The 24,618-nt window shown below is 41.7% G+C and overlaps 1 protein-coding gene across 1 annotated transcript in view; it reads right to left on the reverse strand.

Moving 5' to 3' along the window:
• nup214 (nucleoporin 214) overlaps positions 1-24,618 on the reverse strand; it is a 72,730-nt gene that overhangs the window by 39,452 nt on the left and 8,660 nt on the right. Inside the window, exons 4-17 of the mRNA XM_055660193.1 lie at positions 24,183-24,375; positions 22,188-22,258; positions 19,324-19,387; positions 18,589-18,692; positions 17,777-17,883; positions 17,280-17,346; positions 15,965-16,091; positions 12,618-12,776; positions 10,225-10,570; positions 9,374-9,516; positions 8,754-8,818; positions 5,553-5,648; positions 3,494-3,643; positions 1,924-2,082 (exon numbers count right to left, since the gene is read on the reverse strand). Coding sequence (XP_055516168.1) covers positions 1,924-2,082; positions 3,494-3,643; positions 5,553-5,648; positions 8,754-8,818; positions 9,374-9,516; positions 10,225-10,570; positions 12,618-12,776; positions 15,965-16,091; positions 17,280-17,346; positions 17,777-17,883; positions 18,589-18,692; positions 19,324-19,387; positions 22,188-22,258; positions 24,183-24,375 — 1,851 coding nt within the window. The remainder of the gene's footprint in view (positions 1-1,923; positions 2,083-3,493; positions 3,644-5,552; positions 5,649-8,753; positions 8,819-9,373; positions 9,517-10,224; positions 10,571-12,617; positions 12,777-15,964; positions 16,092-17,279; positions 17,347-17,776; positions 17,884-18,588; positions 18,693-19,323; positions 19,388-22,187; positions 22,259-24,182; positions 24,376-24,618) is intronic.

Consider the following 24,618-nt stretch of genomic DNA (forward strand, 5'->3'; position numbering starts at 1 on the left):
AGGGGATAAATGGATTGCACCTGGATTGTTGTGGCTGATTGCAGTTGAGGAACTAAACCTCAATGCCACCAATAGCTCTGAAACGAAGTACACGAGGCCTTGTTCATAATAGTCAGGGCCTTCATTCAAGCCAACCTCAAGAGCGTGGTCCCAAAACACTTAACACATCTTCTGCCCAATCAGAGGTCCAAACACCCTCTACCACTGCAACATAAACATTAGCCTTATGCTCCATCCCCCAACTGCACCACGTGCAGAGCTGCCAAGTTTTGTCAGCGCATTTCAGTATTCTAGTGCCTGAAAATCTGTATTTTGCTGAGGAAACATTTTTTTTTTTTTAATGTGCAGTCATACCCATGTAAGAGTACAAGAATGTATAACTTTCCTACCAATTGACATGTCTTTTACGCACCTTACTTGACAGTGCATTCATTGCCATCTTTTTGTATACTGCTGTTTGAATGGCTGCTTCCTGCTTTTAGCATCAGATGATGATGTAGAAGCCATTTTGGAAGCCTCTCTCCCTCCTCTCTCTCCCTCCAACCCCTCCCTTTCCCTCCCTCTCTTTTTTTCTCCCTCCCTCTTATTCTCTCCTTCTCCCTCCCCGAACAGTCTGTGACCTATAGCGATGTGGCCATAGCGTATGATTTTTTAAAATATCCTTGCAATTTTTAAGCAGCAAGATGAAACGCGATGTTTGGCCGATTTAAAAAAAATCTGTATTTTACAAAGCAAATCCGCACATCCATATTCTTATCGCATTTCCGTATAAAATACGGAAAATCCGTACTACTTGGCAGCTCTGCACCTGGCTGTGTTTCTACGCCCTGCTTACAAGCAGAAACTGAAGCAGGTGGATCTGTTAGAGAAAGTCATGTATGCTGGTCTACGGAAACAGATGAGACTTTATGACTGCTTTGAGTCGACTGACTGGTCCCTATTCAAGGACTCCATGGCTAACTAAAATGAATATGCCTCTGTTGTCACAAACATCGTCGGACAATGTTCCAAACGATGTGAAGGATGCTGCACAATCGTTCAACGTTGGTCCACAAGACCATACAAAATGGAAAGGGTTTCATGAACTGGAGGTTGTACCTCAATGCCAGAACTGAGGTGTCAGGGGTTAATGGGGAGAAGGCAGGAGAATGGGGATAGAAGGGAGAGCTAGACCAGCCATGATTGAATGGCGCAGTAGACGATGGCCCGAATGGCCTAATTCTGCTCCTATCACTTGACCTTGATAAAACAACTTATAACACAGATCCCAAATCTTAATTAAGGTGCAGCCAATGTGATGAGCAGCAGCTAAACTCCCAAAAGCTTCACCAAGTCATCAATCAAATGGCTGTACAGGATCTGGGAGGTCTTTCAGATTGTTTTATCTATGAATGCAAGACATGCATCTTGTCGCAAGTCAAACTTTCATTCTAATTGTTTTCAGCACTTATTTACTAAATGATCAAATGGTCAGTTGCATCAATCTGAAAAAAAAGTGTGATGTACAGAGATACTTTCCTGACATTCAATTGAAGTAATTCTCCAACAAAATAAAGGGCTAGCCAGAGTATCAAATCTTCTTACAGGCAAAACTTCTACCAAAGATTTGTCTGGATTTGGATTGATTGGCAGCAACGGAGATCGTAACAGTGTGCATGCAATTCGTGTGTGTGCATGCAATTTCTAAAAACCACCTGCTACTAATATTTCAGAAATATTTATTTTTCCTTTCAAATACACGTCCAGCTCCCTTCCAGGCCATATTAAAAACTGTCCTCATTTCTACTTCTAAGGTCAGGTTGTCTGACAACAGAGATAAAAATGTAGGTCCCCTCCAAAGCTGGATGAGAACCCATGGGACTTGTCTTAATGACTTAACTGAACATGACAGATTGATGCGAACAACAGTAAACAACAACAGACCTTAAGCTGAGCTTCACTCTTCGGGTCAAGTGGTTTTCGGCGCAAAAGCTGGAGATAATTCTGATCTATGTTTCGTTGATTTTGCGTAGTTGCATCTTCCACAGCAGCAAATCCCTCCAGCATCACAGTCTTCAGGATGCCAATATCTCCATGCAAGGACTAATGGAGTGGAGGTGGTGGGAAAGAAGCAAAAAAAGGAAACAGATATATCAGCATAAAACCACAGCAAGCCAAGAGAATTCTGGGGAAAAGCAATTCTCCAGCAAAAAAAGGAATAAAGAGGATCAAATCTTCATAATATTTCCATTCAGTTTGGTTTATTGTCACATGTACTGAGGTACAGTGAAAAGCTTTTAAAATCTTCAGATAAATGCCTTCCAACATTTGCTCCGTGACGAGAGATGCTTAATAGATTTCCTTCATACCAATGCAGGAAACAGACAACAAATTAGCAGAATCACCCTAGTTCATATAAGAAATCCTCAATAGAATAGAGGGCAGAATCCCAGAATTTGACCCAGATCAAAGATTTTTTTTCTTCTACCCAGCTGTGGAAAGCTCAGACAGAAACTAGATATTTTACCTGCTCCATCCCCAACTGCCTGCTCCACATCCAGCAAAACTATGTCTGATCTGTGGCCGACACTTGGTCTATCATTAAGTTAAGGTTTCCAAATTTAGATTGCCTAAGGAGTGCAAATAGATCCTGTCCCATCTTGGATTCCAAAATTATTTAAAAAACGATATTTATCAGCCTAGAGCAATAGAATAACATTCTTGCAAGCACTAGAAAATCTGGGAGCACTACTAGAGCTGCTGCCAGAGGAGTGTAGGTAAATGGATAGTGGTGATGTGTGGGTAAGAGAATGCAGCCAGTTGCAAGATGCAGCTGGCAGTCTAGATGCAGCCCAAATCACCAGATTATGAAAACGGAGCAGAAGATGGTGCGAGTTCTGTTAGTTTGCATATGCTCTACAGACAGAAACTACGAACGCAAGACGTACATCTTCCTGTTGGGAAATAAAGGATTGTTTTGTTTTCTGTAAATACAGCCTGTTCCATGTTAAAATAAATCACACTATATAAAGTTTGTGGCCTGGATTGTTAACGACAGACCAGTATGCTATCATAGCTTGGGAATACAGATTCTTCAGTATTGATATCTAGAATGGCCATTTTAAATATCAATGTATCTAGGGCACAATACAGAAAAGAAATGCTGCCCACCAAGAGTGAGTATTGCCCAGTTAGGTACTGGCACCCATTAGATTACATCGTCATCTGAACAAATGTCCACAACGATATCTGCATGACTTATGGCATAACAGGTTCTCATGTCTGCTAGGATGACAGACTGGCTGATATACTCGATTATCTCCATCCACCTGGTCTAAAATATCAGTGTTAATGGCAGTTAATGTTGAAGCTTTCAAGGACCCCACAAAGCTGGCACTTCTTACATTAAACAACAAATTAACTTTCCCTCATCTGATGTGGTCTACATTCAAAGCACCGCAGCCTCCAGCTCTGACATTATTGACAAATTAGCCGAGTGGCTCAGTTCACTTGCCTCAGTGGTCTCCTTGATCTCCAACAGGAAGGTATTAAGCGACTCTGCATCAAATTTCAGGTGAGCCATGTCCTTTGTGCTGCCAACCACAAAGTTAGCACTGGCTGTACGGGCCTTTAAATCATCCAACTCTTTCTGAAAAAGAGCAATCTGCACAAAGAGCACTGCATTAGCATTCCAGGGATGACACTTTCCAATCAAGTTATTATTCAAGAAAAAAAAATAAAAAATTCACATTCTCAGGACAAAACATCACAAATGCTTAACTAAACTTTGGCTATTCTTTTTTAAATATAGAAGAACAGCCCCTCATATTCAAAGTGGATATTTTACAACCGAAAGGCATGAACACTGACCACTAATTTTAGCTAATCCATTCCTCTCTCCTTCTGCTCCACCCAAGTCCTCTCACCCCCTCCTCCACCCCCAGTCAAGCATGAGCTACTTCTTTCCTCTTCCCCTTGTACCCCATCCACCCATTGCCCACACACCCATCTCACTAGCCCCCCATCCCCCAAATCCACGACTGCATCTGCCCATCATTCCTCCCTTACTTGGTTTCTCAACATATTCATTTATGTGCAGCCTTGTTTTTTGCTTCACCAATAACTTCCCAGTTTCTGTCGCTATCTCCAGCTTCCCTCTCTGACCTTCCTCCATCTGCTACACCACTCCTCACCTGGATCTATCTATTTATTGTCCCACCTCTTTATAGTGGCCGTCTCCCCTCTTTCTCAGTCCAGATTAAGGGTCTCAACCAAAAATGTCCACTGTCCATTTCTCTCCAGAGCTGCTGCCTGATCCATCAAGTCGTGGAAGTAAGTTTTTGCCCCCGATTCCAGCATCTACACAGTCTCTGGTGTATATCTTATATTAATACCTCCTTGTGATTGATTTAGCTTCCCCCACATGGAATACACTAAAGGTAACTAAATGCAAACTGCTGGATTTATAGATGAGCTGAGCATGGCTATGTTTTAAAAATCAGATAATCTGCATGAGATCCCATGAACAATGGGAAGATGAACAGACTTTTGGTGCTGCTGGTTCAGCTGTAAATACAAGTCGGGGCTTAGTGAGAACTCTCCAGACTTTTTAAATGCTATGGGACCTCATGCATCTTTTTGTTTTAAATTGGAAGCTGATGGGTTCAAAACAACTCCAAAGATGCTACTCCAAACTCCAGCTGATGTTCCAGGGCCTGTCATAAATTCTGCAAAAAGACACGAAACAGACACCTGTGTGCTTTCAAAAGTGTATGAGAAGTAAATGATTCAGAAGAGTAGACAGAACTACAGGATTCCTTGGCACTGTTTCAAAAGAGATCAGCCAGATTCCCTGAGAGTAATCCTCTCCCAAACAACATGAAAGAAAATACTGAGTTGTAATGACAAGAGTCAAGTCAAGAGTTTTTAAATTGTTACTACATGCAAAATCCTTTGCTGTCCAAATTGGCTGCAACATTTGATTAGTACTTCATTGGCTGTTATATTTTGGGATATTCTATGATCATAAAATGCCAGTTCCCTTGCTTTAAAGAACAATTACATTCAAAATTGGTAAAACTTCTCATTGCATTCAACAATATTGTAAGAGGCAGATAGACAGGATCCTTTAAGTAGGAGTAGTAAAGAGAATTCCAGTTGATGTGATTAACATCAGGAATGCATAATAGAGTTAGAGAAAGGCAGAAACCACTGAGGCATAGAGAAACAAGGTCGCAGAGGGATGTGAAAACAAGAATGGAGAACTTAAATCATGACATGGCCGGATCAGGAATCAACATTTATTAGCAAGCTGAAAGGTAAAGGGTGATGCAGCCTTGCTGCTAATTAGTACAAAACTGTATTGAAATGACAAAGTCATGCCATTTCTGTGACTTGTACGGTTCAGAACCTTACTGTTGATCTTTCCTCAGCAGAATAGCATTTAGTCAACAAAAATGAAGAGAAAACTAAAATCATTGATACAAGTATAAAATTGTCAGCTAATCAAATCAGAAACTGACAAATTAGTTGAATGGAAGCTTTACCCGATATTTCACACCCACTATTCTCACCTCTTCCATGATTCCCATCATCACCGGGTCTAAAGTTGGCTGCTGTTGCATTTGCTTTTCCAGATCAGATGCAGAAATCTTAGTCATTGCAGAGGTCTTAAGAGAAAAAAATAAAGCAATCTGCATTAGCATCTGTTGGTAAATATTTGTACTCATAATAAATCAGAAGCAATGATCACTGTGGTGGAAATCAGTACAAGATGAAGCAAGGTCTCACACCAAGATACAGCATTTATAGGAAATCAAAGCCACTCGCTTAAGCTTTTCAACAACCCTGATTGCAGGGGGGAGATAGTTAGGCACTTACCATTCGATTCCCGCTGCCACCCTGCACAATCTACAAAACCAAATCCCTACAGACCCAGGGACACGAGGTTGCTCAAATCCAATGTGGAGCAATCCAGATGATCAAAGGGAATATGTAGCACCTCTCAGGGCATTCTTCCACCCCCCTACCCCACCCTTTTATATTAAAAAAATGTAGAGAACTGGCCAACTCCCTTTTCAGATAGCACAAGCTTCAACAACCAGATCCACCCTGATTGGCAGAACGTATGACTACAGAATGCAAGATCTAATTCTTTGATTAGAAAGGTCTTCAAATAAGGATTTCATTTACCTCCTGTTCATGAGGCGCTAAACTCCTCTGGGAAGTTGGTGGAAATTTCCCCTATGAAATATAGCCATGTACATTCCTAGAAAACTAGATGCATCATGGCGGTGCTGGCTCGAAGGGTCAAATGGTCTCCTCCTTCACCTATTTTCTATGCATCATGATTTTCCATAAACATATTATATGTGGAAATGTATTCTTACAGGATGTTTTTTTTAATCTCAATTGTAATGAGCACTACAGCTGCTGGTTGACAGCAGGTGGCCATTTAAGAGGTTTGCTTGTAAAACTGACAAGGCAACCTCCAAGTGGCCCGGCAGCTGCACTTGGAGACAAACTATGCCGATGCTGATCACCTTCCAGTCTTCAGATTGAATGGAGACGTACACTTTTTTTTGTAAAATAAATAAAGATATTTTAATGATATACCCGACAACAAATAGTGGCCATTCAAGGTTACTTGCACTTCACCTTACTGGCCCTGTCTCAGCTAGCTTGATGGTATATAATATGGAAAACAGTTGAAAATTAATACTGCCGCATAGCAAAGTGAACCTACTGCACTGAAAAAAACATTACCCGAGCATCTTGTTAAAATCAATATTAACTCGATTTGGTGATTGATTTGCCTCTTATATTTATTTCACTATTTACTCCACATAAATTTCAGAAGAGTGAATCCTATTCCATATCTTGGATTTTTGAATGTTGATTTGTGAATTCTGTACTTGTGAATTATCCGTGTCCGAACGCCTCTAACACAGGGGTGTTTCCTGTTAAATCTGGATATAGTGACTCGGAGGCAGAAACATGAAGCTACTAGCTGTACAGTTGTGTCCAAGTAACATGGCAAATAGCCACAATAATGCAGTGCTGGTTATATGGAGACATAGCATGGTGCATATTATGCTACTTAGGTCAACGTCAGATGCAAGAAAAGGCATGCATTCAATGAAAGGATGATTGTTATCATTAATATCCAATTTCCACGTTTGTGAAAAAAATCAACAGGTCAGGTAAGTAAGTGGTATACAAACTTATCCCAGAGAATGACACCAAAATGGTACAGTGAATTTTGCAGGTGCCAAGACTGGAGTTTGCAACAGAGTTACCACAGATGTGATGACAGGGAGTTAGTCATTCCTGTCAGTTTAAAATGAACTTTGCCTATCGATATAATCAGAGTTATACAGAAACGGGCCCCTTGGCCAAACTCATCCATGCTGATCAACGCTCCTTCCTAAGCTAGCTTCATTTTCCGGTGTTTGGCCTGTAATGATCAATAAACTTTTCCGTGTACCCATCAAAATCTCTTAAATCTTGTAATTGTAATGCTGTAACGCTTCCTCTCGCAGTTCGTTCCAGTCACCCACTACCATGTGTGGAAAATGTTGCCCCATCAGGTCCTTTTATTACACCTTTCTCCTCTCACCCGAAACCCTCTAGGTTTGGACTACACTGAGACAAAGATTTCGACCTTCATGATTTTATAAACATTTATACGGTTAGCCTTTTAAAACTTGCTCAGCTCTGCTAGTAGGAAAACAAGCAAGTTTGGTATTCCGACTGCGCATGCCCAGGTCAAAGGTCACTATGCATAAACAGCCCTGGAAAGCGGTAAAGCAGTGGACCTTCATTTCTTCCGGTTTTTTTTCCAGCTTTGATTCTTCTAGGTAAGAAAATACTGCTTTCAAAACCATGAAAGTTGTATTATTTGTTGTTTTTAATTGCTTTATGCTTTGGTGAGCGAGCGAAATCGTGCTCGTCTGTGGTCGGTGTCGGGTCCGGGTCTGTTGAGTTGCTGCCGGGCCGTCCCGGCCCCTCCAAGGTGTCTTGCCCCTGTCCGGGTCGGCCGGAGGTGTCGGGCCGGGCTGGGCCTACAGCCGGCGCAGGAAGGAGGCTGAGTTGGCGCAGGGCTTTGTGTGTATGGCTGGTGCTCGGCTTTTGCCGGCGCCGGGGGGGGGGGGGGGGGGGGGGGGTTGGTTGGCGGTCCCTGGCCCGTCGAGGAGTGGGGTAGCACTGGAGTTGGCACTTCTTCTCCGCGCTGGCTGTGGGCCTGGGGCCTGGGGCCTGTGGTGTCGTCGGTTACAGCCCCCTTCCCGCACCAGCTGCAAGCCCGGCCCGACCCCTCCTGGACAGGGACGAGCCAGCAGCAACACAGACCCGGACCCGACCAACCATGGACGAGCTCATTCACCAAAGCATAAAGCAATCAAAATAAAATAATCTTAGCTTAACAATAAATACAACTATTTCATAATTTGAAAGCAGTATTTTCTTACCCAGAAGAATCAAAGCTGGGAAAAACAGAAGAAATGAAGGTTCACTGCTAAACTGCTTTCCAGCAATGTTATGCATAGTGACCTTTGACCTGGGCATGCCCAGTCGGAATACCGAACTCGCTTATCTCTGACAGTTATGAAGCACTCACTCGGTCATATCACAATAACAAAAATAAACCGGCAGTTTGTTTTAAAAAATATATTTTTTTAATAAAGAAATCACAGCACCACTTTGTGCCTAATATTTAAGTTAATCAGGAGAACCCTAAATGTCACTGCTCAGAATCACAACGCCTGTTGCCTTACCTGAGTAGGGCAAGATTTTGGAACAGAAATCTTCCCAACATGGCCCAGCGCAGCTCGTGACATACCTTCAAAGAGAAAAGAAAAGGATTTAAAACTAGTTTTATCTACATTTTCAATTTTCCATTCATTCTTCCACTCCTCAATCGCTTCATAACCAAGCATTAGATAGCAGTCTGAAGAAGGGTTTCGGCCCGAAACGTTTAAGATGAGAGGAAATATTTAAAAGAGATCTAAAAGACAGGTTTTTCAATGCAAGGTATATGAAACATATTGCCAGGTGATGGTAAAGACAGGTACAATCACAGCATTTAGAAAGTAGCTAGCCAAATACATGGATTGGAGAGGAATAGTGGAATATGGGCCAAATATGGGAAAATGGGATTAGCATAATGCATGCCCACAAAATGGTCCGTTTCAGTGCAGCACGACACCATAAATAAGACAGAGGCAGCAGAGAGGAAGCTTGCCAGCTAGCATGCTCAACCAACAGTGCAAGACCCGATGATAAAAGAAAGGCAAGATGAAGGAGATTTAGAGGGGCAGAGGCTTAAAGAAGCAGACTGAGAGGAAAAAAAATGAAAGCAGAACATCAAAAATTCAATTTTAAGAATGGTCATTACCAGCAGAATTTGATCTTGGGCCGTGGGTTGATTTTGCTGTGTGGCGCTGAATGTGAGGTTGTGACGGTTCTTCGTCCGGGCTGTACTGCTGCGGTGAGTCATATGATGACTCAGTTGAATACTCGTCAATTTGACTTATGAACCTACAAAAGAAAGTACTTTCATCACTGTTGAATCCAACAGAAAATAAAACAATCTGCTTGATCTTTTAGGTAACAAAGACTGTAAACACAGCAGCTCACAAAGTAAGCAGGCCTCCTGGGAGATCTAAGGGGCATCTGTTCGGTGTGTGTGGTCCATCCCATAATAGATTTCAATTAACCAATTTAAGCAAGATAAGCAGGCAACAAGGGAGATAAAGAAGGCAGGTAGTATTTAAACTTAATATATTTCAAAACTTCAGGGAAACTATGGGCTCTGGAGACCAAGCAGGAGAGTGCAGTGGATGCCAAGATTAGATGAGTTTAATAAATAGCAAGGTAGTCTTGAGCCCTCTGTTGTTCATAGCTTTTAAATTATGAATAGAAGTAAGGGGCTGAGCATCCTCTTCCCAAGTAAAACTTTGGAGTAATTTTTCCCAAAGATTGTGTGGTGATGTGACAAACATTCTGCTGAGCAACTTTGAAAGGATAGATATAGAAATGATATTTCTATATGGGAGAGTCTCAGGGACCAGCAATATAATAGTATTCGGAAATTCAATACCTCAGCATTCATGGAAAAACTTGTAAAATACACGATAAAGAACAGATCCGCTGAATGGGTGAGATTGTTTACAAGGAGGCACACCTTCAGAAATGTTGTCGTAAATTCAATGCAATTCCTTGGGATAGTTAAGAAAAAGAACGTACCTAACAAATTTGGAAGAGCCATGCCTTTTTTGTGGGTCCTCGCTTTGAGATTCTGTGGAAGAACTGGAACTAAGACTATAGATATCATGGTAGTCTGTTGCAATGTTGGGTCCAGTTTCAGTCTCACCATTGGTGCCCTCTGTAAGAACTACTTCATGTTTTTCTTTGGTAGGATGAGGAAACCCTGGCTGCTTTGAAAAGCGAGGTAAAGCAGGCAAGACCATTGATGGGAAAGCAGGTGAATGGTACGCAGCCGCAGGCTGCAAAATTCTTGCAGGGTGTCGCGGTGTTGTAGTTGCAGTCGGTGCTGGCACCACTAGAGAAGGAGCAGGTATCGATGGTTGAGCTGCAAGGAAAAGATAGGCTTTTTCTTTTCATGCTAAAATGCATATTTTTCCAAAGTCATTCAGCAATAATTATACAAATACCTCAATGGACAAATTCAATGCAAAATATTTTTTTTAACAATGTTGAAAAAACATTACATCAGTCATTCACTGTTTAATAAAATCAGTAGAAAGGTGCCAGCCACATGAAAAAGTAATTATTTTCACTTATTCCCCCGCAGATCTGCAATTTTCTTGTTTGTTTTTCAAATAAATTTACCTTTTGCAAGTTATTATTGAACCTGATACCACCACCTTTTTGTAAATCAAGCACTTCTTTTCTTTTGCCAACACATTACACCTGCATTATATGGATTTAAATCTTCCTAAGAGTACACATACTGTAATATGTCCATATCTACTAATACTCCTTAGATTTGGAAACTATTAAGTCCCACCATAAATTTCACTGCTAAAATTACACCCATAGCTTCTCTCGTCTCCACAAACAGCTGATGTCCCTTATCCCTGGTGGCATTTTGACTAACTTTCTCACCACCCCCTCTTCAAGGCCTCAACCTAAATGATTTGAAAAGTGCTTGCACTATCTCAATCACTCATAGGGCTGATCCTTTGCCCCTAAATTGGATGGTATTTGCAAAACATTGGAGATGAACAATAACCCAGGGAAAATCTCTTTCCTCATCGAATCATTCCGGCTCAGAAGGAAGTCAATGAGCCCATGAAATCACAGGCCATCTCAATAGAATAATCACAAATAGTCTTTTTTCCTCATTCTTTCCCTTGTAAATTATTTTTATTACAGAGCCTATTGCTCTAACAACAACCTGAGCTTCTCCAATCTAACCTTGCAGATAAAGTCCCACATCACTCTAAAAATATTTTAGTGCCTTTTACTTTAATCCAAGAGCACACATGGCCAATAATTTAATGATACATCTGAAACCATCCTTGAATGTGTGGAGTTCCCTCAGTATTGATCTGACAATGTTAGCATAGCTTAAGGAGTGGAGTGTTCATTCGGTCTTGGAGTCAAAGTCTAACAGCATGGAAATAAATCCTTCAGCCCAACTCATCCACGACAATCAAAATGCCCCGTATCTCTCTAAACATTCCTGTCCAAGTACCTGATCAAATCTTTCTTTTAAATGTTATTATATTTATCTCAACTACTTCCAATACTCACCACCTTCTGTGTGGAAAAAGGTTGCCTCTTAGGTTCCTATGGAATATTTTCCCTCTCATCTTAAACCTATGTCTGGTTCTTAATTTCCCTACTCTAGGTTAAAGACTGCATTCACTCAATCTATTCACCCTCGTGATTTTAAAGATCACCCCTCTGCCTCATGAGCTCCAAGTCCTAACTTGTCCAACCTATACCTATATCACAAATCCTGGCAACATCCCAATAAATCTTCTCTGCATTCATTCCAGCAAAATGTCATTTTTCCCCATAACAGGATGAACAAAACTGAACAATAATCAAAGTAGTGCCTCACCAACATCCTGTACAACTGTAACATAAGTGCCCCAACTACCATACTCAATTCCCTGACTAATGAAGGCCAGCATCCAAAAACCTTCCTATCCACCACCTTATACATCTATGACACCCATTTAATGGAACAAACTCTAGATCGCTCTGCTCTACAACATTTGCCTGGGCCCATCAGGATATATATCCTGCTGTAATTCTTAATAGCCATCTTCACTCTATGATACCAACTATTTTAATATCATCAGCAAGCGTACATATTATACGTTGCACATGGGTTGGGCACAGATAATAAGAACCAATGGGTTGGGCACAGATCCCTGAAGCACAGCACTTGGCAACTTCAACACTAGACAGCTCACCAGTCCGAAAAGCAACCTTCTACCACCATCCTCTTCTTCCTATCATGGAACCAATTCTGTATCCAGTTTATTACTTCTTAATGGAAATAATGAGTGACGTCACTCCATAGAACTAGCAAATGGCCTTTTCTGTTGCTTAAAATTCTGATATTATTTATTTATTCTGCTCTCATTGTGTTTGATACATACGAGGTTGAGGTTCCCTTTCTCCTTCAATACGTGGGCATTTTGATGGGACTACCATCAGTTTCCCTCCAGGGATGAAGCTGATCATATGGAAAGGACAAAGAAGCCCTTGGGTTGTGAGTATCATCATGATAGGAGAAGGTGCAAACATCTTCTCATCACCTGCAAAAACAACAAATAAAACAATTTTCATGGATCACGTTAGAAAAAGACTTCTATGAAACAAACTATTAGATCAAGTCTACATTTATTGCATTTGAAACGGAGTGAACTGATAAATGACATGCATGCAATCATCAAATATAAACATCAAAGAAATTACATTTCAGATCAAAATTCACTGAATACTTTAATCCTGTAGTGTCAACATTTTCCCTCATGGTCTAAACATATAATTTTTGATCAAACATTGCCTTCTTTGAATAAACATAAATTTCTTTGAGAAATTTCTGTCTTCAGACGGAGGACATTCAAGGCAAGAGAGCAATTTCATCACGCTCACTGTTGATTAGGTGGCTTAAATTATTTTTCCCCCACAGATGATTACATGAGTGCTTCAAGCATTTTTCATTTTTATCTCATCTGCAACAAGTTTCTTTTTGACTTTCAAATCATTTCCTTATATTTCCCTGTAACCTATTCTAGCAGTTTTTAAAAAAAAGAAAAATAACAGCCTGGTATTAGTAAACATTTGATCAATGGAAACATGATCTGATCAGAAAAAGAACAGGTCTATACCAGGGTCAACGTCTATTCCTGAAGGGTGAGGGTTGCGCAATGCTGCTTTGAACAGTTTAATTAATACTTTCACACTAGTTTCATCCAATATTACAGTCGAAAACCAATACATTAGGCCCAATGTTCCACACAAGTTGCCTTTCATCCTGATACATACCTGCCTGCAATTCTGCAGCCAACCTGAAAGGATATGCCACTGTTGTGATTAACTTCATCCAGCAAGAGCGTAGAGGAATGCGCACTGACCAAGACAATCTGAGTGTTCCTCAACCAAAAACTATGGATGAACCATGAGGTACATTCACAGGTAAAGGCCAGGTCTGCTACATACAAGTCAAATGATCCCAAGCGGTAATGAAAGCTAGCTATGATCTTCGCAAAGCTATCAAGGATGCCGAGACAATACCAGAACAAACTTGAGTCCCGGTATAATTATTCGGACACACGCAGAACGTGGCACAGTCTGAATACTATAACTGGCTGCAAAGTGAAGTCAGGCAACATCCCCAGCGATAGTGCAGACCTACCTGGTGAACACAATGCCTATTATCCTCGCTTTAAGCAGAAGGCCAATGACATTCATCCCATCACTCAAGTATGCCTCTTCCCAGGGTCACTGTTGCAGAAGTTAGATCGGCCTTCCCGAGGGGTGAACCCACAGTAACCAAATGGCCCTGGCTGCATCCTTAGAAGCTGCACGGAGTATTCGTGGACATTTTAAATCTCATCCTATCTCGTTCTGATTTACTCATCTGCTTCAAGAGGACAACTATCACCCTGGTGCCGAAGAAATTCAAGATCTCATGCCTTAATAGCTAACATCCAGTGGCCTTGACATCCACCACCATGAAGTGCTTTGAGGCTAATTGTGGAACCATTAAATCAAGTCTAACAAGCAGCCCTGACCCACTGCAGTTCGCCGACCGCCACAACCGACCCACAGCTGATGCCATCTCCCTGGCCTTACACTCATCCCTGGAACACCGGGATAAGAGAGACACCTATGTCAGACTTTCGTCATAGACCACAGCTCTGCTTTTAACTCAGCTCTCATTATCCCATCCAATCTCATCACCAAACTCATGGAATGTGGAGTCAGCACTCATCTTTGCAACTGGATCCTAGACTTCCTGACCAACAGACCATAATCAGTGAGGATAGGAGACAAATCATCACCTACAACAATCTTCATCACTAGTGCTCCGCAAAGATGCGTTCTCAGGCCCCTTCTCAGCTCCTTATACACCCACGATGGGCAGAAAGTACAAGCCTAATTCAATCTACAAATTCATGAACGACATCACCATTGTGGGCTGGATATCAAATAAAGATGAGATAGAGTACAGGAAGCACCGCCATTCAATGTGTTCATGGCGGATCATCCCCAATCAGTATCCCGTTCCTGCCTTCTCCCCATATCCCCCGACTCCGCTATTTTTAAGAGCCCTATCTAGCTTTCTCTTGAAAGCATCCAAAGAACCCGCCTCCACAACCTTCCGAGGTAGAGAATTCCACAGACTCACCACTCTCCGTGAGAAAAAGTGTTTCCTTGTCTCCGTTCTAAACGGCTTACTCCTTATTCTTAAACTGTGGCCCCTGGTTCTGGACTCCCTCAACATCAGGAACATGTTTCCTGCCTCAAGCGTGTCCAAACCCTTAACAATCTTATATGTTTCAATGAGATCCCCTCTCATCCTTCTAAACTCCAGGGACGGTTGCATGGAGTGGCGTGGAGGAATGTGGAGTTGCGCGCGGTGTCGCGCAGCGCTCCAGGATTTCATTCTGCACTAAATCTTCGCGCACCACCGCCTGCCGCGTAAATGACAGCCAAGTGGGACACCCTGGCGTGGCGCAACGTCTCACCTCCAACAGCAGCAGAAGCAGGCAAGCGATCGCCGAGCTCAGCCTGGGGCTCACAGCCGTTGCGGGTCCGGATCTGCCCCAACTCCTACTCCCAGAGCAGAGCCAAGACGATTGGAGATGGACACAAAATGCAGGTGTAACTCAGCGGGACCGGCAGCATCTCTGGAATGAAGCAATGGGTGACATTTTGGGTCGAGACCCTTCTTCAGGCTGAAGAAGAGTCTCGACCCGAAACATCACCCATTCCTTCTCTCCAGAGATGCTGCCGGTCCCGCTAAGTTACTCCTGCATTTTGTGTCTATCTTCAAATGACGTCACGCGCTCCAGACGGCTGTGCGACCGTCGTGCATCAGTCACTATCGGCCTGTCGTGTAAATGACGGCCAAGTGGGACAGGCCCTTAATGTTCTTTGGAATGACACCCTTGCCTTGCTCAGGATGCTCAATCACCTTGTGTACATATAGCAGCTAAATTTGTATAAGATAATTATAAGCAGTTGAATAAGGGGTGGGAATTAATAAGCTTTGGCTTCTTCCTGCTCCTTTTCCGTCACATACGATTTCATTTATTTATAGATTTTGTTTATGACACTTTATAAATATTCTTGTTTTGTTTTTTGTATGCTGTTTCACACTTGCTTTTTATTCTTTTAATCTGTTTGAAATAAAGAATTAATAATAATTAAAAAAAAAAAACCTGATGACAAAGTAATAAAATGTAAATTTATGGGGGGAAAAAAGAATGCTTACCAACATTGACAGGCAGTTGACTGGTGGTATCAATAGAAACTCCAACCGGCATGGTGTCATCACTGTTCTCAGCCACAGGAAGTTCTGCTCGAGCAGCATCTTCGAGAACCCACATCTCCCAGCTGACCTGAACATGGAGGCTCACAGACATCAAGCTTGAGTACAGAAAGAGGGTATTCAGCCCCACAAAACTATGCTTCCATTTATGCCCAGAAGTACTTTGCTCTCAAGTTCATCATATTCCACCAATATGTCTCTCATTTTCTTTGTCCTTATTATGATCATCCTTTAATGCATTTGTGTACTTGGCTTAAGTACTGCACAAAGTAGCAAGTCCCACCTTCTCATGATTCAGACAAGAGGTTCTAGAATTCCCATTTAAATGTATTCATCAAGGGCTTGTCCCACAAACGCGACTTTTCAGCGACTGTCTTTGACCTTCAAGCTCGAGGGCACTCGCCTGAAAAACTTCAAGCTGGACCGACCGTCAGCCATGAAACCGCAAGCCGGATGGGCCGTCTACACACACACAAATGCTTTGCAAAGGCGGGGGTCAGGGAAAGCGGGGGAGCGCTGTCTGAAATTCACACCCGCGATGAACAGGAAGGTAAGACGGTTGGCACAGTTACGGTAAGTCCTTTAGAGAGCGCGGAGAGGGGTTGGGGGTAGGGGGGGGAAGAGAAGGAGTGGAGACACCTTTAAGAAGCCAGACAACTTTTAATAATGTTTAGCGGGCATTTAACATTATCGTTCGGTTTTCCTTGGTTCTGAAAACTCCACGGAGCCAATTAAAATGCCAAGTCAGAAAAGTAGATTGCCTACGGCTACCCTCAACTGCCTATAACTACATAGTAACCCCACTCCACTGCGAGTTCAAAAGAACCACGCTGAGCAATTTTTATTCGTGGAAACATTTTCCACGACCAAACTGAGGCCTCAAGTATGCGGGAACTTCCCTCGAGCATGAAGGAGAGTTCCACGTGACCTCCTAGGACCACGTGTAGACCATGCTGCGAGTTTGAGTCGAGAACAAACTCTTCTAAACTCACAAATTAGGTCACCGCAGCGGGACAGGCCCTTCACTATATTGCATCCTGTCATTTAGTTCCATCGCACAAGTGATTTTATTTAAATCTACTTATCAATACTATTCAAAATTTTAAATGCCTCATTCCTCAAGGCTTTTTATTTAGACAAAAGGACCCAGCTTATCTCCTTCACTTTTCTCATATCTCATTGCTCATGTCCAGTCCTTTCTCAACAACAGCAGCAACTAAATGTCGATTTTAAAGAATGCGTTAAAAATAAAACCTACCTTGTCTTGTTGCCGAGCAACGATACTGACTTCTATAGATGCTGCTGAGGAGGCCACGAGAATATCCCTGGGAAATAATAGAGAGAATTAGCTATAGCATGGAATCAAGAAGCAGTCAATTACATTTACAATTGACTTAGATTGTGTTGATTGAAGGTACAAACATAAGCAAATATACGGCAAACTTTTTGAATTTGCACAATCCCATTGGCTCCTTTCTCAAAAGGTCCAAGTATTACTTTCTTGGAAGATATCTAATTCTGCATTGAACTAAGGAACTAAATCCATTCAGGAACACTTCAGAGGTGCAACAAATAGTTCCTGTACTCCTGGTAGTAGAAAGGGGAGCCATGTGTACTGATCAGTACACAGATATGAAAGTCAGACAGCACAAACTCTGAGCTGAGCAGTAGGAAACCTTGTTCAAAAATAGGACTTGCATGCTGACTCTTATGCAACTTACTATGCAAATATGAAAGTTATAACATAATACACACCAAACGTCTAAGTAGTGAAGGTAGTAATGAGGTTGCCTCTCTGCTGTTACTCCAAAACACAGGTCATTAAAATTCAAATACTGATCCTCTTTCTTCTCATCTTTTTTCTGTAAGAAACATTCAACATCTCTTATTGTAAAAGCACACACATATTTTTGTTTAAGCTATGCACATAGTGCAACAGGTCTGGACATCAGGGCAATATGGACATATATTTTCATGTAATATTTGATGACACAGTAGTGGTGGGTTTATGGAAGACGTTGCAGAGGTGGATACAATTATAATGTTTAAAAAACTCTTTGACCGGTGCATGGATAGCAAAGGTTGAGGGATGGGACATATAGAGACAAATGGGACAAGTTCATATGGAGATCTTGTTTGGCATGGATAACCGGTCATGCCCATCATCCTTTATGTACTGTATACATTTATACTTTGAAGATAAAGCTGCACATTCGCTTTGCACCACTTACTTAAATTATACACTTTACAGACACTGCAGACCCAGCAAAACCATAGAGGAATAGCCCTCCAGTCCTCCTTGAGACAGTTGTATGGAATCTTTTCATTAGATAAAGGGGGAGAAGACACCAAATTTATGTCTCATCTGGAACATAATGCCTGCACTTGTACATTGCATTCTAAGTCCAGAAAGTGTAATCTTAGAGTAGTCTTAAGTTTCAGTATTTATTTGGATAGTGCCTTAAACTTAGTAAAAGCTGTGACATTCTTAGAGAAAAAAAATACGACTTTTGAAAATCCAGAACATGGCATGGAGACAACCAAGTACTCCCACGAAAACTACTTACTGCTAGGGAAATAATCACAACATCAGGGGGAGTTTCCTGGGATCCATCTGCAGCTACAAACACCACAGAAAAGACATATGTACTAATCCAGTGTATGTCCAAAACTGCCAAAGAAAAAGTGACACAATTATAAATCAGCAACTTACAAGTACTAACATGTGTAAACATACCAACGAGCTGCCTCAGTCCACTCAACACATCAGTATATTCGTCACTTATCTGCATTGAGTGCAAACACAGAGACATTTGAACCAACTTCATGCTGCATTGAATAGATACTTAAAAATGACTTGGACAAATTTCTACGTGCATGTATGTCCCACAAATACTAAGTGAGTGGAATACTGAACCACAGTGGAAGCATTGGATTGAACGCTGCTTCAGTAGTTTACTGATCTGATCTAACTAGCGCTGTTAGAGCAACGGCCACAAATATGCCCACGGCTTCATCAGAACAATCAACTTTATAACACAGTGGCACTGTTATTCAATCTCTCCCGAATGTATGCATGGTTCCCTTATATAGCTTACATTTGTGAAGTGGATTTAACAGGAAAAAGAAGGAATGTAATAGTAATAGGAATAAAATGAACGTTACCCGATTAAACAGCACTAATTCTAGAGCCCCATAAAAATATTAGAGTTCAATTATATACTTGACACTAAATCCAAGTTAATACTTATTAAATTGAACATGAGAGAAGCCATGATATGACTCCCCTGTACGCGTCCCACCTTTAACTGGGTTCTCCGATTTGTAGAAAGGGGGACAAGAGATAACTTTCTTTTCTTGCAATACCTAGAAAGAAAGAAAAAATGTTAATTATCTCCAAGTTCAAAATGTAAATACACAACAAACAGAACTATTTTTTTGAGGATGTAACTTGTAGAATAGATAAGGGAGAATTTGTCAGCTGGAACTTCAGAAAGCTTTCAATAAGGTCCTACAAATATATTTGTATGCAAAAGTAAGTTAATAGTAAGTGGCATAACAAATTCCACCAGCCTGGCTGTGTGGTCATTAAAATAATCAATCAATAAGTCAGAGGTGCAGAATTAGGCCATTAGGCCCATTGATTCTACTCTGCCATTCAATGGTGGCTGATCTATCTTTCCCTCTCAACCTCATTTGCCTGATTTCTCCCCGAAACCTTTGACACCCTTACTATTCAAGAACCTGTCAAGCTCCGCACTTAAAAATACCCCATGACGTGGCCTCCAAAGCAGTCTTCAGCAATGAATTCCATTTTCACCACCCTCTGGTTAAAGAAATTCCTCCTCATCTCCTTTCTACAGATCTGTCGTTTTAATTGGAGGTTGTGCCATCTGGTTCTAGACTCTCCCTCTGGCGGAAACATCTTTTTCACATCCACTGTAATTAGGTGTTTCACTATTCGATGAGTTTCAATGATAGCCCACCTCACCCTTCTAAACTCCAGTGAGTAAAGGCCCCGAGCCAGTTAATGCTCATCATATGTTACACTAATGATCCCCAGGATCATTCTCATAAACCTCGTCTGGTCCCTCTCAAATGTCAGCACATCCCTCTTCAGATATGGGGTCCTAAACTGCTCTCAATACTCCAATTGCAGTCTGACCAACGCCTTACAAAGTCTCAGCATCACAATGAATGCAAACATTGCATTTTCCTTCCTTACTAACAATTTAACCTGCAAATTACTCTTTGGGTAATCCTGCACCACCACTCCCAAGTGCTTTTGCACCATCGATTTCTGAATCCTCTCCCCATTTAGAAAACAGTCTACGCCTTTATTCCTACTACTGAAGTGCATGACTGCACATTTTATACGTTGCATTCCATCCACCATTTATTTTCCCACTCTCCCAATCTGTCAAGTCTTCCTGAAGACTCCGCTTCCTCTGCACTACCTGCCCGTCCACCTATCTTCATATCATCCACAAACTTGGCCACATAGTTTGTCAACTCTATTATTCGTATAATTAACATACAGTGTGAAGAGTAGGAGGATGTATTTGCTGTGGAGTTTAGCAAAGGTGGGATTCCTGGGATGGCAGAATAGGCGAAAGAGAGATTGGATCAATATGATTTAGAAGACGACGAGATCTCATAGGAACGTATGAAATTCCAACACGATTGGATAGATTAGAAGCTGGTAGCAAGCATCTGATGCCCGACAAGTCTAGGAACATTGGTCATGGTCCAGGTAGGCCATTTAAGACTGAAATAAGGAAATAACCTTTTATCCCAGACTGCATTGATTCTATGGAATTGTATAACATGGAACACAATTGAAGCCAATTCAATAAACATATTAAAAAGGAGCTGGCCAACCATTCTGTTGATTTATTCAATTCTACTATGCTTGTTCCATATCTCCTTAACATTCTCACATGGCAAAAGTTTACTAACTCCAATTTTTGAAATTCTCAAATCATTAGATGGTCTCAATAAATTTTCCAGGGCATAGCATCTCAGATTTCTATGATTTATAAGAGACTCCTGACATCCGCACTGAAGACGCCTATCCTAAAGTTCGGCCCTTTGCTCAGCACCTCTCCAGCAAAGGAAACGTCCACCTTTTCAACCTCTTAATACCAATCACTCTTAATCACCTATTATGTGAAATCATACTTTCAAAGTATGATTGTTGATCTCTATTCTCAAATTCTTTTTTAGATTTATTACTGTCTCGACTACAGAGGTGCAATGAAAACTGTTGTTTTACATGCAATCAGATTAGATAATATTATTCATAAATACCCTTCTCAGCTCTCCCTCAGCCTCCTCCTCTTCCTTTCTTCTTACCGCCCCCTTCCTCCCTCCCCCCCCCCCCCCCCCCCCCACCCTGCATCAGTCTGAAGAAGGGTTTCGGCCCGAAACGTTGCCTATTTCCTTCGCTTCATAGATGCTGCCGCACCCGCTGAGTTTCTCCAGCACTTTTGTCTACATTCATAAATACAACTGAGTCAAACTCAAATGCAATCGGTAGGGCAAAGTGAACGTTGCAGAGTGCAGAATATAGTTCTCAACATTGTAGGGACGAGTGAATCATGCTGAAATCTATAAAATTGTGAAATAGCCCAAAGGGCAGCACATTGAGGCAGCTGAAGAGTTAGTGTCAAAGACCTGGGTTCGATCTTGACCACGGGTGCTGTCTGTACAGAATTTGTTCGTTCTCCCTATGACCGCATGGGTTTTCTCCGGGTGCTCCAGTTTTCTCCCACACTCCAGACACACAAGGTTTGTAAGTTAATTGGCTTTGGTAAAATTGTAAAATGATTCCTAGTGTGTAGGATAGTGTTAGTGTATGAGGTAATTGCTTGTCGGTGTGGACTCAGTGGGCTGAAGGGCCTGTTTTCACACTATCTCTAAAAATCTAAAGATTTCGGAGAATTGTCATGAGACCCAACCGTACGCATGGAATTTAAAGGAGGAACTAAAGGGGACAGTAGGGAATTAAAAATACTTGGGTTTAGCAGTTGATAATAAAGATAATGGATATCGGAAGAGGTTATAATTGTAGTAGAGTTAAGGTTTCTGTGGCTGTTTAGAGATTATTAACGAGAATAAGAGTAAAAATGTCAGAAAAAAAATACAGGCATCATGACCCACTTACCGGCGAGTATTGAACCACTGTCCCATTTTGACGACCAGCAGCCAACTGTTTCCCCTTTGGACTCCAGCATACTAAAAAGTGGAAGTGCAGAAGAGGGGGGAAGCCAAATTGGAAAAGTGTGAAACAACATGTTAGATTAGGTTTATTATTGTTAAAGCCCGTCCCACGATGCGAATTTACCCAAGAGCTCTCCAGAGTTTACAAAAAATAAAATAAAAATCGTGGTGCTTCATCACAAGTATTTTTTTACTCTTGGAAATTTTTCACACTGTTGAAAAAACTTCACGAGTTTCCGCGTTTCCCCGAGTACCTGCCGTTAGTATTACGAGCAACAACAAGACATCCACGAGCTCCGACGTACCCCACTACGTACATTCTACGTACTTACTACGAGTTTGATTTTTTTTTTTAACTCGGGAGAGCTCTTGGGTAAACTCACATCGTGGGACAGGGCCTTTACAAGTACGGAGGTACACTGAAAAGCTTTGTTTTGGTGCTATGCAAACAGATCAGATATCATACATAGATGCAATCAGTTCAAACTCAAGCACGATAGAGCAAAGGGGAAGATACAGAGCACAAAATACACTCAGCATTGCAGTGCATTAGTTCCAGCAAACTGCATAGCTCTGGGATACTAGGGACAGTCAGCATAGCTTTGTCTACCCTGTCATCAGTCTGAAGAAGGGTCTCGACCTGAAACGCCACCCATTCCTTCTCTCCAGAGATGCTGCCTGCCCCGCTGAGTTACTCCAGCATTTTGTATCTAGCTTTGTCTACGGCAGGTAATGTCTTAGTAACTTGATTTAAGTTCGTTTTTTGAGGAGGCGAGGAAGGTGATTGATGATATTAGGGTAGTGGATGTTTTTTTACGTGGATTTTAGTAAGGCATTGATATGTCCCTCATGATAGGTTGACGCAGAAGATGAAGATGTCGGGGATCTATGGTGACTTGGTTGGATTCAGAGCTGACTTCCCCACTGAACTGCTGATGCTGCCTTACAAAAAAAGGCATAAAGTGCTGGAGTAATTCAGCAGGTCAAGCAGCATCTCTGGAGAACATGGATTGGCGATATTTTGGGTTGGGAACCTTCTTCAGACCGATTGTATGGGGGCGGGGGTGGGAGTGGGAGGAGGAAGAAAGCTGGGAGAGGTGTGGGCAGGACAAAGTCAGGCAAGTGATAAGTGGATACAGGTGATGGGAGTTTTGAATGCAAAGCCAGAGAAAGAACATTTGTGGTGGGGGGTGGGGGGAGAAGACGGAAAGAAAAGGGATTGGGTTTTTGCAGTGCAGGAGGCAGCCCCGATGCAGTTATATATGTAATGGAGAAAGAGCTGTGGTATTATGCCAATGTCCATATGGAACAAGGATTTTTCAACGTAATCAACAAAAAGACAGGCATAGCTGGAGCCCATGGTCACATCTTTTACTTAAATAAAGTGAGAGTCAAAAGAGATGTACGACTACATAAAATGAAGTGATAGACGAATGAAAGCAATTTTGCATCACCAATGTCAAAGACATTGTGTTGAGATTGGCAAGTAACATGCACACAGTCATCCACTGCAAGGCATCTCACAAAATTCAAGACTGTATGCATCAGTCTCCATTTCATAGACAAATTTGGTTCAGTAACATGGAGTAGTGAACAGTTCAACATATTAATGCTTACTCTTCACACACATTGAACTGAAGATGCTGGTGCCAAAAAAGGCATAGTCCTGGAGTAACTCAGCAGGGTGATACACAATCTCTGGATAACCAATAGGTGACGTTCTGGGTCAGGATCATTCTTCAGAATCAAGAAGGGTGCTAACCCAAAAAATATTGCCAATCCAAGTTCACCAGAGATGCTGCTTGACCTGTTAAATTAGTCCAGCTCTTTTTTTTAAAGATATTCTTTAGGTTGTACAATCACACAAAGTGCCCAATATGTCAAAGTGTGCAGACCCTGTTAGGTAAAGCGAGGTCACAACCAAGTGAGCAATACCTACAACAAGTGATGCCAGCAGTGGCCGGAAGGCTAGCATGCTGCTTAACGATGTCAGTAACCTCCAATATGGTCACGCTTCCATCTGACATGCAGATTGCCAGGATGGAAAATACCGTGGGATTCCATTTTAAATCCAACACTGTGCACTTTTTTTCTGGCTTGTAATACACAAATGGGCGCTTCTGAGGTTTATCCTACAATAAAGGAAACATATTTACATAGCTGCAATTAAGGTATATAATAAAAACACACAAGGTAACTGATACAGGTTAAACAGAGCTAGGCAAAGGTATCTTTGGACAAATCGCCTAAAATATGGCCAGAAAAGATATGCTTTAAATGTTGATTGGTTTTAAAGCAAATCTGGAAAACTAGTACTTGTTGGAACCAGACTCTGCAAGGACATTTCAGAGGCAATTGGACTAGCATTTAAGATC

The sequence above is a fragment of the Leucoraja erinacea genome, chromosome 31, assembly GCF_028641065.1.
Source record: "Leucoraja erinacea ecotype New England chromosome 31, Leri_hhj_1, whole genome shotgun sequence".
Lineage (NCBI taxonomy): Eukaryota > Metazoa > Chordata > Chondrichthyes > Rajiformes > Rajidae > Leucoraja > Leucoraja erinaceus.